The sequence below is a fragment of the Rousettus aegyptiacus genome, unplaced genomic scaffold (genome assembly GCF_014176215.1).
Source record: "Rousettus aegyptiacus isolate mRouAeg1 unplaced genomic scaffold, mRouAeg1.p scaffold_m13_p_3, whole genome shotgun sequence".
NCBI lineage: Eukaryota > Metazoa > Chordata > Mammalia > Chiroptera > Pteropodidae > Rousettus > Rousettus aegyptiacus.
The window spans coordinates 134,456,765-134,475,116 of record NW_023416306.1 but is presented as its reverse complement, the minus strand read 5'-3'; the positions used below and the strand labels follow the sequence as shown (position 1 = coordinate 134,475,116).

General features: G+C 37.6%; 1 protein-coding gene across 4 annotated transcripts in view; it reads right to left on the bottom strand.

The window, feature by feature from the left end:
- The window catches only part of MAP2K5 (mitogen-activated protein kinase kinase 5), a 233,478-nt gene that overhangs the window by 71,364 nt on the left and 143,762 nt on the right, over positions 1-18,352 (bottom strand). For 3 of the 4 annotated variants that reach the window (XM_036218037.1, XM_016140980.2, XM_016140984.2), the window contains exon 17: positions 4,812-4,841. The exons of the other annotated variant lie outside the window; for it this stretch is intronic. In XM_036218037.1, coding sequence (XP_036073930.1) covers positions 4,812-4,841 — 30 coding nt within the window. The remainder of the gene's footprint in view (positions 1-4,811; positions 4,842-18,352) is intronic. 4 annotated transcript variants of the gene reach the window in all.

Below are 18,352 nucleotides of genomic sequence, written 5' to 3'. Positions count from 1 at the left end.
AAGGCAGGATGAAATATTTGTTACTCTCTCTGCACTCAGACTGCCTAGGATGTTTGCACTTCCCTTGCAAAGCCCCAAATGTAAGGTGTGAGTACAGATTCACCCACAGTCACTGTTTAGCCCTCCCATCACCTACCCCCCAACCCCCAGAGCTATCTGCTTACAAGTCGTGGAGATTCACAAAACACACTAATCATCTGAATCTCAGGTGCATCCAATTTGTTATTCACACTCTCCCATGCCAGTGAAAAGCCTGGCGCAGACAGATGCACCAGGAACCCTAAATGACAGTTTTGGCCTCCGGAAGTACGATCACTACAGCAAAATCTAGTACAGCCTCCAGGTGAAATGTCTGGAGCTCCATATGGAGCAGGGAAAATTAACAACAAGATGAAAATCACTGCAGCAGCAGGGAGCCGGAATTTTTGAAAAAAAAAAAAAATGAAATTTAAAGATGAAGAAAGAGAAGTAATAAATTAATGGAGTGTGAAAACATTCAAAGCTTTACAATACCAGGGGCACTATTTGCTCAGATTTTTTTTCCTTTTTTTTTTAACTTCAGGTCATTTTGATGTAATTTATTAACCAAGATCAGGAAATGTAGCCAAAAGAAGAACAGCATTTTTATACATGCAAAAGTATTTTAAATACATTTGTGTCTGCATTATCTTCACTTTCCTGTGGCGTCCTGCTTTTACCAAATTTCCAAACGCCAGAGCTGGTGCATCCCGAGAAGTCGCCCTAATGGATTTACTATCATCCTAATGCAAGGCACTACTGTAAAGTTTGAATGAAGGATGACAATTTTTACGAGGCAATCTTTTTCATTTCTCCTAAATTGTGGTGTCATTAAACAAACCATTGCCCACCATCATGTTTTTAAGTCAACTAAATTTAGATGTACATGATTAACTATACACAGCTCCAGTCCTTGTCCAGACCTGCACATCTTTTCAGATTACTATTAAAGCTAAATTGTTCAAGAAATTGAGATACTATCTGTTTGTAAAATATTTAAAAACACAAATTCTCATTATCCTATCACAGAATATGCTTCATAGGCACCCAGAATTTAATGGCACTGATGTCAGTGAGAGCTCTGCGGCCCTGCAGATCCCCCTGTCACTTTGCTAAACACATAGTAAGAACAGCAAAAGGGCTCTAGGGAATGGTCCTGTCACCATCTACAATGGCACAGCCCTCCTATGTTGAGCATTTTTCATTTACACAGAGGCCTCCCTGGGGCAAACAAGGCAAACCAAGAGAAGTGCTTGGTTGGGCTAACTGGGAACAGCGGTGGTATGAACAGCCAACTGATTTGAAGTACACGGAGCCAGTCATTGAGTTTAGTTGTCTCCAAGGCCTAGATCTAACTGTCCCCATTCTTCCCTAAGGCAAGGTGCCTCGCCTCTCTGAGACTCGGTCTGCTCATCTGGAGGCTGGGAATAATAGTCCCGGGGGGATGTACTGCCTGAGTCAGATAACAGAAAGTGCTCTGGAACTCAAAGTCGGAAAAGTGCTAGATGAATCCAAGACATCATTGTTCTTCCTATTATTAAGTTACAGTAATAAGGCTCTGCATTTTTAGTGGCTTCCCGCCTGAACAGCATGGCAATGAGGCTCTGCAATTTTTAAGGCCTCAAGGAAACTAAAATAGGTAGTACTTTCAAATACCAAATAAAAACCCAACCCACAAAACAATGAAATTCATATGAAATGATTATTTCAACAAAAATCCAGTGCTTTAACCTTTATGTTGGTCCCAGGCCACTGACTCTGATATCTTCCCAACATCCCTCCCTCATCTGCATCCCCATGGGGTACACACTGTGTCATGAGCAGGAAGAGGTGCTGCTAACGATGCTGTCAGCAGCACTGATGCTAGGTTGGGGGAAGGACGAGTCTTGAAGCTAGCCTTTCCTCTCACTTTCCCCTCTGCTCATTTTATTCTGTTCCAGTTCCAGCTGGAAGGTTGCTGAGAACATCTTTTTGCAATCTTTGTTGACAACTGGAAATTTTGTTTTGTGCTACACCGCAACATCAAGGCCAGTGGGGTGGCCCCTTGTACTTTTCCGAGTGGTTTCATATCCATCTCATTTCATCTGCATACTTCCTCTAATCAGGTAGGAGAGGTTAAGTATCAGGACCTTCACTTTAGAGATAAGAAAACAGGTCTCCAAGGGGTCCAGAGCAAGAATTAAGGCCTGTGGTGACCACAGTTTATGGTAGAGTTCGTTCTAATTCTCATCTCTTGGCTCCTGATTTAGATCTCTTTCCACTAGGCCACTCTTCTTCTCAACTTGCCATTAGTGAAGAGGGCTCAGATCTGGTGCCCTGACTCTGAGTTTAGAGCAGCAATGCCCTGGCACCGTCCCCAGCCATGGGTATAGAAGGGATTCAAAGCTGTAATCTTAAGGATAGATGAAAGGTTTTCATGTTTTCAGGGACCAAACCAGTGACTGTGACAACTGGGATGAGGCAGTCCTCAGCGTGATAATAGGACACTGCTTTGACTCTATGGCTGCTTTGTAAGGTGGCGAGTTTCTTATCACCAGGGGTGTTCAAGCAGCACGTGGATGTTTGGTTTCCAGATACTGTAGAGGCTTGATTCAATGACGTCTAAGATCCCATCTAATCCTGAGAGTTCATGATTCATTCCTGACTACTCCACTTGGGGTTCAGTGGCATCAAACCAGCTGTAGTTCAATAGTGAGCAAATCGGCCATTCTGTTTGCCTAATTTATGAGGGGAGGCTATCTTACTGAAGCAATACGGGCTAAAGAGAAGGTATTATTTCATAATCCACTCTCTGTTATACTATAAACATTTTTCTTCATGTGCTTTATTTGAGGGCAAAAGGGAAGGGGCAAGAAAGGAATTTATAAAGTATTCTTTTCCGATCTTCAGCCTTTAGTACACAGCCTGTAAAATAAATGCCAACTCTACTAAAAGTCATTATTGATTTGCGACAAAGCTCACAAATTTCTGTTGAAAAACCTAGGAAATAGACTTGATGGCAGCAAAGCTGCTTCTACTTGAGGAAAAGTCCTAATTTGGTAAGAGTATTCCATCATAATGCAAGGAGTACAGTTTCCCCCCAACTCTATCATTAAGGAGGAAGTTTGGCATTAGAATTCTCCAACTTCCACTAGACTGACCAAGTAAACATATATTCAGTCAAAACAACAACACTGCAAAGTTATAAAGTCTCTTCCCAAATCTGAGTAGAGCCTTCAAATGCTTTATCTGTCAAATGCAATGGCAATCCATTTCTTAGACTTAATCACTTACCCGATCTCACTGATTAACTACCCCACACATTAGGAATCTCAAGAATATAGCTATATTCTCAATCTCTGGCATTTTTATTAGATGGTTTACAAGTGTTTTTTTTTTCTTTTTACCACAACTTGTTTGAGAGATATAGTATATAGGGCTTCTTCTCTTCATTTAAAAAATTCTAGGGGACTGCATAAATTGGTTAAACAATGAATTGTTTAAAAATTACTGACAGAATAAGATCTTACTGAGATAAATATTCTAATAAGCTATAAATCCTGAAAATGTGATTTTAATTTGATAGGCTACCTAGAGCTAAGCAGTCAGGCTATGTACACTAAAATCTCACTAAATGTTAGCATGTATGCCAAGCAATATATTACATTTTAGATTTTCTCTTTAAAAAAAGATTATGTTTAAACAAAGAAAGCTACGAATTTAAAAAGACTAATACTCTTGAACCTAACAACTTGGACAATTTCTCTTCCACTTATCTGATGGCTTTAACTGTAAAAGAAAAAGGATACAAAAGAGACATTTCAATGAATGAAGTATCTTTAAATGTCCACATGGGTACCAGGAGGATTTGCTTAAAACTGCTTATAAATATGGTAGAGAGAATGAGCTCCGTCCTATTATTCAATAACCATGTTTGTGATGCATCTGCATAATCTAACCATGCATAAATTAGTATGTGTAATACAACACTTATTTGCATAATAATAGCAAGTTAATAGATGCTTAAAGAGCAGAGACCAACACCACCTTTAAATCAGACATGCCTCCAGGCACTTTGGCCTGTACAGACCAAGATGCCAGAAAAACAGTGAGCATCAAACCAGAGGAAAACAGTCAAACCATTCATTTTTTATCCCTCTAGACATTTCACTTATTTCCCCACACACACTGGGGAATCATTTTCAAACTACAAAACAGCTTTACATTTTAAGTGCTAGCACTCATCTATAACAAACACCTTAAAGAAATTATAAAGATTATCATCAATAATGTAATATAATGGATAGTTTGTTTTCTTAGAAATGTAAATAGGAAGGGACAAATTTTTTAAAAAGAGTATATTCGAAATCATACATAAAATTGGTGGCCAGTTTATTTGCTTAGCAAAAATAATGACTTATTTAGATATTTTTACCCTTCATCTCAATCCTTTAGTTCGAATAATTTTAATGAATCCAAAGCTCAAACAGTGTACCAAGGAAAGGCTGTGCCTCTCCCTCGGTCTCAATATGAGCACATGGTACTGGGCTAGGATAAGGGAAACCATCACCAATGTCACACAAAGGAAGAGCGCGATGATGGGCTTTCAACCTTTAACAAAGAGGAAAAAAATCTGGAGTTTAAAAAAATCAAAAATCAATAGAGACTTCTAAATGACTCCTTTAAGATATCACTTTTCAATTTAACAGGACAGATTTATTTGTATGTGGCTCAAATGTTCACAATTGCTCCCTGCACCTTCATACATAGGAATGAATGTCACAGTGGCAAACGGAGGTAATGAACAATCTTACCTGAGGATATGGAAACCTCCCAAGAGCAAGCTGGGAAAGGAAATAATATTTGTCTAGTTATAGATTTGCATGCAGGGCAGATCTCCTTAAGACAGACAAGTACTAAATTTCAGAACTGCATCCAGCAAATATAAAAAGCTCACAACCTCGAAAGCACAAATTAAATGATTACTGTAATTACATTAAGAGTTGTATTTAGAATGGACATTTTCAGTGGACAATGTTACATCCCCAATAAAATATTCTAATTTCAACAACTAAACATTATCCTTATGTGATTTCTCTTAGGAATATTCTCAGCTCTATGGGCATTATTCACATTTACACGTGTGTGAGTTTCTTCTAGACAGAGATGTAAACTATAGATGGAAACCGCTGGCTTTTCCTCTTGTCAAATGGGAACACCTAATTGTTTCTAGCCCACAGCTCTGTAAAGTTTTAATTACAAGTATATAGGAAGGGCTGTAGGAAATGGGGAATGAAACAGATGAAATAAAAAATTTTGCCATTATTTCCATGTATTTGTTTGTTTTTTTTTCATTCATTTTCTATCCATAGCTAGAAGAAAAGAGCTACTACTGAGAAAATGGCGATTTCATAACTGTGAAGTTAGAATTGTAGGTCTAAGTCTGAAACTGTGAAAGCAAATCCTTAGAGCTTCCAATTTTGCTTGATTTGTAAACTGCTATGTGTTTTCCAGATCAGTCACTTAATTTTGGTCTTTGGATCCTCACCTGTAAAAACAAAATGATCTGATCAGGAATAGTACTGATATAAAGTAATAAGACCAAATTTACCAAACATAACATAACTTATTAAAAGAAAATAGTGGCAAAATTTTGCAACTGCATAATGTGGTCCATCCTTAGGCATAAAATTCTTTAATGTATTTGTAACTATTTTCGAAGTAAAGTTGCTATATCAGGGAACTCTGAGCTAGAATGGATGCTAGAGATCATCAATCCATTTTACAGATTAGAACCCCAGAGTCCCACTGAAGAAGTTCCCACACAGTTCATGAAAGCCTAGGGACTAACCCCAAAATGTGCAACTCAGTCCAGTATTCTTTCCAAAGAGTTACACTGCTTTCTAGATCTTGAGAAATTGTGCATTTACTTCAAAGACAATGATACTGCTAAACATTTGTGAAGTCTTCTTTTTGGAATTATGTTTAAAATCACTTTAATGGGAGAATACCTACTTTATTTTATTAGAATTGCATCTTATCTTGGACTCACAATTATACTCTGTGGCTTTTTGATTGTGTAAATTATTTGTTGATTCAGGTTTAAACAGCCTATGGGTTACCCAAACCCACCGCCACTTTCAAAGAATATTGTTCCTTACTAAGGATAGACATGAAAATGCTGAGGTTAATTTTCTAAGTTCTAAAACTAGTTTTGAGCAAAAGCAATACACCATATAACCATGTAAGGTGACTGCTCTGAAAGGGCCGACACTCATTTGGATGTATATATATATATATATGTTTGGAATACCTGGTTAAGTTTCATTACCTGGTCCTCATTTTTGTATATTCAGAGTTCGTTGATTTTCAAGATATAAAGTTGTATTATCACAGTTTCATTTGGTGGATATTGTTAAATCCTTTGAGTATAAATAGCAAAAACATCACATGATGCAGTGAAAGAAAGAATGTGAATGCTAATCAAACTCCCTTTCAGTTTTGTGTGATTGTGTTTGTTGTCCATATAACCACTAATAATTAGGAAGGAGAGAGACTCAGTTCTCATGGCCCTCACTCTACCCCCACCCAATATAGGCCTTTGATTTGCCTTACATTCTGTAAATACAGTACATCTCTGGCTAGTGAGAGTGTGCACATGGTTTCAGGAGGAGTCACCATGCTCTACTGTGGTGGTAATAGGTGAACTGGGTGTTGGCACTATTCTGTATTGAACTGACATGCAGTGGCAGCTCACTAAAAGCTGTCAGCTATTATCACACTGATTTGTGGATTAAGAGTTTTGCATATTCTTCCATTTAGACTTAGACAACTACCAAAAAGAGGGTCCCTCATCTAAAAAGGTTAACAGCTTCATAACTACTAGAAAACATTTAGAACATTCTATCTCAAGCCCTTCTATGGGTACTGTGCCATTTACTTGGGTACATGTTGAACATGTCCTTAGGGTCTACAGAAGAATTCTGCCTACATGGCTTACCAGCAGAACAAACTTGCCCACCATATATACAGTTAAAATCTAAACCAGTTTGCAGGTGCCAACACTGACCATTGGTTCCTGCAGATTAAAGAACTAAATAAGCTATGATAACTGAATGGCTTAAAAAAAGTGGGATAAGGTGAGATATGTAAATTCTTCCCACTTCAATATAAAACCTCAAATTCTTAAGTCATCACTGTTGGACTTAAGTCTCACTGCTGGAGAGGCCAGGCTACCGCTGACTTGGAAACATGCTCTCATCTACTTGGACTCCCCTGTCATGACTGGTGCAAGGTAATGAGCATAGCTGTTGTCATTCATTTACTCTGTGATATACTATCATGCAGAAGAACACAGAGAAAATTCAGTACAGGCTGGCCAGCTGGGAGCCTCTGTGCCAGTCTTCTTGGGAACAGGTGGCAGTCCTTGAACTAGTGAACTCATGATTCTTGGGACTGGCTTTGCTTTGTGCGTACTTTCGTGACATCCTGTGGAATCTCAGTACTACCTGTGAGCTACATTCCTGAGAGAACTGCTTCTAAACATCTTGCAGGTCTGACTTCTTTTAAGTCAGAAGAGAGAGAATGGTTCCTCATCCTTGACCAGAGCATCTCAACAATCACTTCCTCTCTCACACAGTGTCACCACTGGGTTGCTCCAGCAGCAGAACAAGGATTCCAATTCTGCACCAGTGAAAACTGGCAGTGCCACTTTTAGGTTGGCACCAAAAGTGGTCATTTTAAGGCCCCAGGAGAGGGAGCTGCCTTCCATGCATGTCCCTGTCCTTCCAGGTTTCATGCAGCTGCAGTGTTTATGTTCCACACCATTTGTCCTGTGGCAAAATAGGAAGAAATATATAGCTAGGTCCTAGAATCCTTTTACCAAATTCAATTAGAAGGTGAAAAAGGAAAAGGCTCTTACCAGATATGGCTGCATGAAGAACAGATTCTTTATGAGGCTGCCGAAAGTTAAAATAAACATGGAACCCTCATGGGGAAAAGGGAGCACATATGCTATGAGTGAATATTTCAGAGACAGGCAAACTGGGGGCCATTCTGTCTTTTACCCCTACTGGTCTATTAATCTACTTGTATTTCCTCAGTTTTTATTGTCAAGGTATTATAAATTAGGAAACTTACAAAAGAGAGTATGTAATCTTCTCTGAAATGGCCTGCAGATATGTCACTGTACTAAATGTGTTTCAGATTTAATGAAGCTTTAATGTCCTTTTTAATTTTGCCTGTTTCTGTATCACCAGGGGTCGGGCAAGGCAATCAGCACTCAAGAGGGTGGTTTGGTTTAAAACTAGGAAAAAACTCATTTGCTTATGAGTTGCACTGTATTTTCTTAATTAAATTTACTGAGTAAAATGGTTTAAGTTCAGCCAACCAATGACCTCTGTATGTAGATTTAGATTTATAAATAGGTTAACAGTTAAAGGAAAAAAAAAAAAAAGAATCACAACAAAGCAAACAGATTAGGGCTAAGCCAATAGAAATCTTTGCTCTCTTTATCATCTTTACAAAAGAAGCATTTAAATATAGGCAGCTTAAGTCCAGTTAAAAAAAAAAAGTATATTGAAAAATTGGACTCACATAAGCGCCAGCAATTCATCAAATGACTCTCATATCCTTGTCATTCCCAGGAGGAGATTGGCTCACTTCTAAAAGATTTGGAAAAGTTTTATTATTTTTTTTTTTGGGGGGGGGGCGGGGAGGGTTAGAGGTAGGGCTATGGGAGGGAAAGAATTCTGTTTAATGTTAAATAAAAAAGTGCATTTTAATTTCAAATACTTAAGATTCAGCAAACTGCTAAATACTCTGTTGTGGGAGATTTACTATGTAAAAGGAAGAAAAGCCTGCTCTGAAAACATTTACCAGTTGGGAATACATTTAAATAACAGTAAACCACTAACATTACACTGTAAACTAGGACTGTTCCTAAGTGTCATTTTATTGATCTTTGATTTGTCCAAGCATAATCTATGAAATACTCTTGGGTTAGTAGCATTTGAGTACGTTGGGTTTTCTAATTTAAATAACAAATGTAAGTGTATGTGAGTATGATCATAATATTTGCCAAATATATAACAACTGCATGATAGAAACCTTAGTATATTAATAAAAAGTTAGAAGATATTTATTTACAAAGCAATAAAAATGGCTTCTGTTGGTGATAAGAATAATTATCACCATGAAGTCAAAAATCATAAAGAGGGAAAAAAAAAAACCATACACTCTAGCCAGAAAGTAAATTCAGGACACAAATTCAGGATATGTTTTTGGTGATCAAGTCTCCCACTTAGAATATCAACAATGTGGGAGTAGTTTCAAATTTACAGTTATGCCGAAGAGCACAGGATTTTTTTTACTCTTAATTTAGGCATATCGTATGTTTCTCGGCATAACTGCAAATTGAAAATAAGCATTTTCAATATAGCCAGTCATCTAGCCGAAGGAGGACTTTATAGTCTGAAATGTTCCAAAATTTGTTCTTAATTACCTTGTATACATTTTACACAATTAAACTGCCATCTACGGATTTTGCATTTAGACTGTGCACTGCAGTTAAACCTTCATTTTCTAGAAATGCAGTAGCCACTTTGGAACATTCAGACACAGGGAAACTTTAAAAAATCAGACTTAACTACCAGATTACATAAAATTCCCTAGGTGAGACTTCATCCCAAGACCAATTTACACAGTCCTAGAGAGAGAGTTTAAATCATGTGAAACTATGCTGGTGAAGAACCATAATAAATATTAAATACCTCAAAATCTACCCTAAGATTTTACTTTTCTTTCCATGTATCAATTTCACTGTCCTCTTACTGAAAGGTTTAAAAACAATCCAAAGGATATAACAGCAATTTACCAGTGTTAAAGTGCTTCGGAGGTTAAACTGACAACAAAGAACACAGAAACACAAAGCGTCTTGAAGTAGGGTTTCAATTAAATGTGGAGGATTTAGTAACGCAGGACCCAAAAAAAAAAAAAAGAGTTACAAATTAATTTAATCTTCTGCCTATAGTTTGCAGCTGCACTCCAAAGTGTCTAGGGCTTAAGAACAAAGCCTTGAAAGGCCTCGGAGTGAGGAAAGCTTCAATTTTTAATGTATAACGCCATTAGCTGATAACTTGTGGAATCTGCAACCCCTGTGGAGGGGCATAAGTGCGAGTAACAGAGACTGATGAAGTGACATATTTGTTCATGTCTAGAACTATGAGGAAGAGGGTTATTACTAACACCATCAGGCCCAACAGAAATATGCCCTAATAACCTTTGGGACCTTCCACGTTATCAGTCCTCACTACATCAAATATATTAAAGTCAAAACCTAATTCGCTTTAATTAAAGACAATTAGTTTGTTTTACTATTATTGTTTTAACTTGTATGATATTATAATACGTTGCAAATTAAAGATGGGATAATAAATATAACAAAAGCATCAAACTGTGTACACCTTTCCACCCATGCTTGGTGAAATTAGCTTATTACTGGTTTCTATTTTAAAAAAATCAAGGACATCATCATAAAAAGCGGTGTAGAAACATTTCACTCTGAAAAGAACACAGTGAAACCATGCATGTCCTTCTCTTATTCAATTTATACTTCTTTTCACATAACACTTTCCTATAAGCTCTCAGGATTTCTTTAACACAAACAGAATTATGGCCCAGTGGAGGCACCAGAAGCTTAATTAATTTGCCCAAGGTCATACTACAGGTTGGTGGCAAAGCTTGTTAAATTACTAGGAACTCTGGGCTCTACAGATATTTTGGCAATGGCAAAGGACCCTGGCCACAAAGGCCCCAGAGACTTCTAGTGCAGTGGGTGCAAAAAGCACCAAGTGCTCCCGAGAGCTCGCAAATAACTTTTTCTTTGAGTGGAAGGAGCCTAAATGTGAGGTTCCAATCAGGAGTGCTTCTTAGCATGTGCTAATATTTAAAAAAGAACTACTTGTCCTCACCAGAGTCCACTGACAAAAAGAAAATTTATTTAACTTAAGGACCCTAAACACAGTGGCATAATGAAATAAATCAAGTAATTCTCCATCATTTAGAAGGTCCTGCATTCTATCTCACAGATTACAAATAATAACAGTGAAAAGACAGCATTACAAATAAATGTTTCTAATAGTTTTTTTTTTTTTTTTAAATCAGCAATGGGCTTATTACAGTGGACACTTAAATGGGGGAGAGGGCAACAGTAATTCACACATACAATATCCTAAGCTGTTCCTTTAATTGCTTTATTTGTTTCACTGTTAAAAATGATTGCTTGCTATAGCCTAACCATGAATGCTGAAAAGCATGATACATTGAGGTCTCAACCTGGGCAAACTGTACCTAAACTTACACTTTATTGCAGCTTAGTTCACAATCTTCACCTAATATAGGGTTATATCCCAGTGCAGCAGGAGGATAAATCATCCTGGAATATTACTCTGGCAAAGTTTAGCTGTGACTGGAGCATATGTGCTTTCGAGCCACTGAAGCAAAGGCCCATAAAATACACTAATTACTGGAAGTTATGGTCACTGAGTGATTGATAGCGCTCTGCACGGCAACTTCCTCATTTTCAGCTCTTCTGACGGGGCTCATCCGCCACACAGCAATTATTAATTCATGACCCACCCCTCAGGCACTGGTACCTTTACTTCTAATTCTCCTGCTACCAAACTACTGCTACAGCTGGACACTGTCTTTCTTCATTCTGATGGCTGGGTAAGGATGATAAAAAGTAGATTTCATGCTAAATGCTATTGTTTGAATCTTTAAACATTGCTTGGTCTAATCCTGCTGTCCCCAAACACAATTCTCCTTCCTCTCCTATTTCATTTGCATTGTTTTCTTTTTTTCCTTTAAAAACAGCTACATATGTATATGTATATACATGCATATGTGTATATATGTATATGTGTGTTTGTATGTATGTGTGTGTATATCACTCTATATACTACATTAGACCAAAAACTCTGACTGAATAATTTTTGGTTCAATACTATGGTTTAAATGCGATATATAATTTCAACTAGGTGATAGTAAATATGAAGTGGCTAATTAATTTTTAAAAAAAGAAAGAAAAAAACCCCTCCATTTAAAGAGGCCCACTTTGTCAAAAGCTTTGAAGACACTCTAATCATTCTGAGTTGATTTCCATTAGTGGCTCTACTCCGAGCAATACTAATTAAAATATTTGCTTATAAAACTAAAAGTCTAAAAGTCACTTAAAAACAACTACAAAGGTCCCTTTTTCATGGTGTTCTGTGCATTTAGAAGAAATTCAGTAAGAAGCTCTGAATTAAAATGAGACAAAGTTCAGTCATGACAGATAAAAACATCCTACTTTTCTAACAGAAAAAAAATTAAAATTCTTCAAATTTTTGCACAACTCAAAATACAATACTGAGGGTAGTCTTCCTATCTGGAATCTGAGATGGTGTAACAGATGAATAAATGGGACTCCAAGCTACCTATCTTTTCAGGACTTAGTTCAAATTGTTCCTCTTCTGTTGGGAATCAGTCCCAGAAGATGATTTTGAAGACAATTCACACCACTCCCTGTCTATACCATTCACTGAACAGTGTATGACATCCTACACCTGGTGACAGTTCCTAGTGTTTTACATCTTCCTGTGTCTCTAACTTGTTGAAGGGCAAGCTCTTAAGTCATAAACTTTTATATATTCTCCATGACAGCAGAAATAGTATTCTGCAGTAGGTTGACACCAAGAATTTGTTGATTATGATAACTCCCTGATGATGATGTCTCCTAGAGCATGGAGGTGCACGGTTTGACTGTTTCTAAGCTGCAATAATTTAATGAACATACTATACAAAACTCTTCAGTATAAGTGGTTGATAGGCTGTCTTAACTGGCAAGACCCTCACTGTCAGATATTTAGGCATTATGATTAATTTAGGAGGCTTATTTCTTATTAAAGACTAAAGGGTTGCAAGAAGGAAAAAGATTAGTGTTAACCATCCCCAAATCCATCTCATGTGCTTAATAACCATTTTGATCTTTATCGTAAGAATTGATACCCTTTCAATGTTTATGTGATGCTGACCTGTGTCTTGACAGTGGATAACTTTAATCATAACAGTCCCTAGATACCTGGCTTGAGGGGGTAGAGGAAAGATGTCTCCACAGCGTAACCCAGTCTACGCTTCTTTTTCTAGACATTTCAAAATCAAGGGAGTATAATCAGGTAATGTTCTCATACTTCTGGTGCGTGCGCGCACGCGTGAGAGAGAGAGAGAAGAAAGACACTGATGTCAGCCCTCCCTCTCATCTGCCCAGTCCTATGCATTTCCATTGCATGTTTCCTTTCCTTTCTCCCTAGTCAAGGAGCTCCCGAGGGCAACGTTTATATCTTTACTGCCAGCACAGGGTAGCACTACATAATGTTTACTGATTAGATGTGTTTTTATGTACCCGTTTCCTATTACAGCAGAAGTACTAGAGATTAGGTTGATTTTTGTGTTTTTTTCTTTTTTTTTTTTTTTTAAATAAACTAGGCCTTAGTTTCTGAAAAACAATGGCGATTCTACATTTCAAAATATGGTAAACTGAACCAGCTATAGGGATAGTATAGGTAGTAATCCTGTGAAAAGCAGTCTTGACTAATGAGCAGAGTCACAATAAACTAGTCTTTTCCTTTCTCTAACTTCCTGCTCATTTATATTTATCATTCATCTTTTTTTTTTTTTTTCAAACTACTTGATCTACTTTTCTATAACATAATGGAAGAAGTAGACTTTAATCCAAAGTGAGGATGCATGACTTCTGCTATCTGGTCTAGTCACTTAGACTTTCCTGAAAAAGTCCTTTAATTTCTCTGGATCTCAGTTTCCTTATCTGCCATATGAGAACACTGATGTTATACAGTGGAGCAATCCTGGGTGCCTTAAATTACTGACTTTTCAGTCATGTCCCATCATTGCGGGGAGAAGCTTACATGAGATAACGAATATCAAATGGCTTTAAGTGTTATGTATACATAATGTGTTATGTTATTGCCCTTCTTGTCAGAATGGTACTGAGCAAGATGTTAACAGCTGGGAATAAGAGGAAAGAGCGCTAGACTTCATGTGAGAAGTCCCAGATTCCAGGCTCCCCTGCACAGTGCTGGCTCTGTGCTGTGGGCACATTCCCTCCTGCCTCCGGACTGGGCTTCTTCATTGGTAAGAGGAGGAATCTGATTAACAAGTTCTAAAGTCTCTCTTCTAGTTAAGAAATATTTTGGTCTCTAAATACAATATAAGGTGTGTAAAAGAGTTTCTAAATAAATGCTATGGAAATGGTAAAGTTATTATTATTCAGTTCAGAACCAAAGTATGTAATATGGTCTGTAAGATCTTTGAGAGGATTTTTAAAGCCAATATAGGTCGATAGATTTGAGTATTGACAGAATTCTAGGAGCAGTGGTTTTTATCACTAGATATCTCAAAGATAGGAGCAGTGCTTCCCTAAATTATCACACTCAAACAAGAGTTGACAGGTATCACTAGCAGACTGGCCCCTTCTTATCTTTTAGATCCCGATTCAAAAGTAACTTCACACTGCTCAGTTACCATGATGATATAACACTGTTTATTTCTAACAAGTACCCTTCTTTAAAATGTAGGCTCCATGAAAGCAGGGATTTTGTCAGATTCATTCCCCAAGTGACCGGCAATGTCCCCCAGTGACTAGCACAGTGCTGCCACATAACAGGCACTTGACAAAAATTTTCTGAGTGACTAATGGAAAAAAAAATGTATCTTGTCAAACCTTACACCTGTCTCTTCTAAAAAGCACTTTTTTTTCTTTCCATGAAAACAAAACAAAAAGCTCCAGGACAAGTGGTTATTCAGTCACTACTTAAATGCTCCCAAGAGTTGGGGCACTTTACTCTTAAAGGCAATGATTCCACTGTTGAAGAGGAAGGGTGTAGGGGTCTATCCACTGGAAAGTTTGTCTTTATACTGAATAGAAAACCATGAGATTTTTTTTTGTTAGCTTCACAAAGTTCAGCCTGCCAGTCATAAGGCAGCAGCTTGCCTCTTCTCTGCTGACAATCCTTCAAACATCTGAATATGGGTTGTCAAATGCTTGCTTTGTCTTCTCTTTACTTCTTTATTCTTCATATCAAGACTTTGCCGATTTAATGGTTTTTTTTTTTAAAAGACCAAATTATGTGTGTTTGTGTGCATACACAATTTGGACATGTGCTGCTGTTGGAAAAACTTTAAAAATCGGTCTGAAATCCATCAAAATAATAAAATGGTTAGCTGGGACTGCTAGCACCTGTTCCATCTTGTTTTGTCCATCTCATGGTTGTTCACGACAGTTCTGAACACAAAGCAAGCTCGACAATGCCTCATTCAGTGGGAAACGCTTCACTTTGTCCGCCAGTTTCACATTCACTACAATCACTGACAACCTTGGAAAATGCACATTTAAGCATGGTAATCTGAGACAGCTGGATCCCTTCACAAACCTTGCAAAGGGCTGAACTAGTCAATCCATCATATGCCAAAGGTCATTTAAACAGCTCCCTCTTGCAATAAGTTACAAAAAATTTTAGACCAAAAAAAAAAAAAAGGACAATGGAAAAAATCAAGTTAATTACAGAAAGGGGCGTAAGAACAGAGGAATGAATGGCAGCAACTGTTACATGTTCTTTCCTAAACATTCTTCAACGACGAGGAGGCCCATGACCAGGACTCTAGAATCACACTCCTGCTCACTTTCCTATGCACCCTTCCACTGTAATTTCCTTGGTGTTTGGGTGCTTTCAACTCTGATCCTTTTGCTTCTGATGGTTTTCAGTATAAACTTCGGATCAACAGGTAAGATGTTTCACTAGATGGAGCAGCAGACTAATAATAAGATCCAACTTCCACTCATGTGCGTGACAATAATTGTAAAAAGGAAGAGGAGAAAAGTATCAGTATTTAAGTGGATCATACCAAATGCCAAGTTTTTATGGTCTAGACAGTCTGATAGCAGCTGCTCATAGGGCATCCAAAGCCATCCGTCACCCCTCAGCCCAGGTTCACAATCACCAAGGGCTAGAAAGGCAAACAAAGCCGCAGCTGTAGACCACTAGAGACAGCTGTGTCTCTGGGTGTGTTGTGTGTGTATGTATGTGGTGTGTATGGGGGGGGGTATCGGTTGGGGAATGGGTTCTCCTGTATATTTAGAAGCAGGAACCAAGTCTAGGTAATGTTTCATAATTCTTGTCATCTGGTAACACCCAATACATAAATGAGGGTGTTATTTCAAAGAGAAGCTTACTTCTCAAAGTAACTTCATGGGGTTGTTAATGTTAAATGAAAGGGTTTATAAAAGAGCTGAGAATATTGAAAGTGCCTACTTTCAAAAAAATATGTGTTTACTATTATTATCATCTACCTCCTTCATTGCTATTATCATCATCTACCGCCTTCATTATATTCTTGTAGGTTCAACAAGAAAAGGAAACATGCCTATTTTATTTATCACTGTATCCTCAGGACTTAAAGTGTTTGGCACAAAAAAGGTGCCCAATAAGTATTGAAGAAATGAATGAATTCTAATGTTATCTTCATTTTACAGGTAAGAAACTGACAGTTGGGAGTGGCCAAACGACTTGGCCAAGATCACACTGATTGTTAGGTGGTGGTGCCAACGTATGTGGCTAATCCAAAGTCTGAGCGCTTTAACAGTTCAAGAATTAAAATGACAGCCCTTGAATATGGAAATGATATCATCGAAAGATTTATATACTCTTCATCAAAATTCTTCAGAAGATTCTGTCACGTGTACTGGGCTGGGTGATCCCTGCTACTTTTAATACCTTTATTTTCATTTCACACCTCTTTGTTTGCTTGTAAATGTAGAAGATCACACTTCATTTTCTTGGTATCTAATGAGTCTTATCTGGCACCTATTAAACAACATATGTAAAGGCAAATAGAAAAAGAAGAGATATATTCACGGCTTTTAATATTTCCATAAGATAAGGTAGTTATATTCAACTATGTACTTTTTATGCTAAATTTTCCTTAGGAAAAATTCTATTATAAATATCTATAGAAAAATTTTAAAAAATTACTATTCTCCAATAAAATCTCACTTTTTCTGGGCCAAACCATTAATATAGGTCATTTAGGAAAAAAATAGGTTTTGTTTTTTGTTTTTGCTGAAGGAATACTATGATAGCAATCTCAAATGACATGTAAATATTTCTCGTTATAAAATTAAAACAAAAAGATTTTTCTTGGTGGTTTCCTCTCCTCTGTTTTCTCTATTCTTGTTTTCCATATGTTAGAATTCCTGACCTAGGTCCCTAATTTTCATTTCTCTATTTGGTATTGCTCTTTGAAAATTCCTTTGTTATAGCAGCCTGTTCTTGTTTCCCGGATGCAATATTTTCTCTTACCTCTCTGAGAGTAGTTCATTTGAATTTGTCTCCCCAAGGCCCTCCAAGTTACTTTTTTTTTTTTTTTTTTTTACTTTATTTTAGGTCTCGGTTCTCACCATAAAGGCCTTCCTCAAATATCTTAAGAGTAAGGCACTAAAAATCTGACTGGAAGCATTGTGCTCATTGTGGAGCCTGCTGACTGAGATAACATGATCTGAGTGGGCTGTTTCCTTGGGGAACCCCCAATGCCTGGATCTTTAAGCCTTATTGGTCAGATTTCCCTAGAGAAAGTCTCTTCCAATCTCTTGCCTGAGAGGCTTTCTTGGTTGTCAGTGTCCTAGGAAGCCTGGGAGGTCTCAACATTCAAAATCCGAACTTTCACTCAATGCCTCTGGACTCAGTAATGAGACGCGGTCTTCTACAGTGCCAGGTATCACGTGCTTTATTCTTTCCAAAAACTCTCTACCCAGTCTTGTATTAGGGTTAGGGAGGGCAACTGTCTGCTGTGCTGAGTTAGGGAAAGAATCTGTGAGTCAATTAGCTTAACTGCTTGTCAAACAGACTTTAAAATAATTCTCTTCTCTTTGGTCCCACTTTCGCTCCTAGGTCCAGGTATCTGGTACCACCATTTCCTTAGCCTTTTGGGTGTTTTGCAGTAAATCAGGGTGCTTCTTACTTTCTTTACTGCTGGCTTAAGATTTCAGCGTTCTCAGCTCTAAGTTGGCTGTTCATTGTTGTCCATTTGCTTTCCCACCTTCAAAATTTGGTTGCTCTTATCTCCTTTCCCTTTCATGTTTCTATCTTATGCCTTAAGAAAATCCTTTTACGGTTATTCTTAGTGGAGTCTGAGGTGAGAGTAGCAGCTAAAGTACATATTCCATGCTGTCACCAAATTACTAGCCTTTTTGAACCAAGTAAAAACATTTCAAAAGATAATAACTTTTAAAAGGAGGAGATAA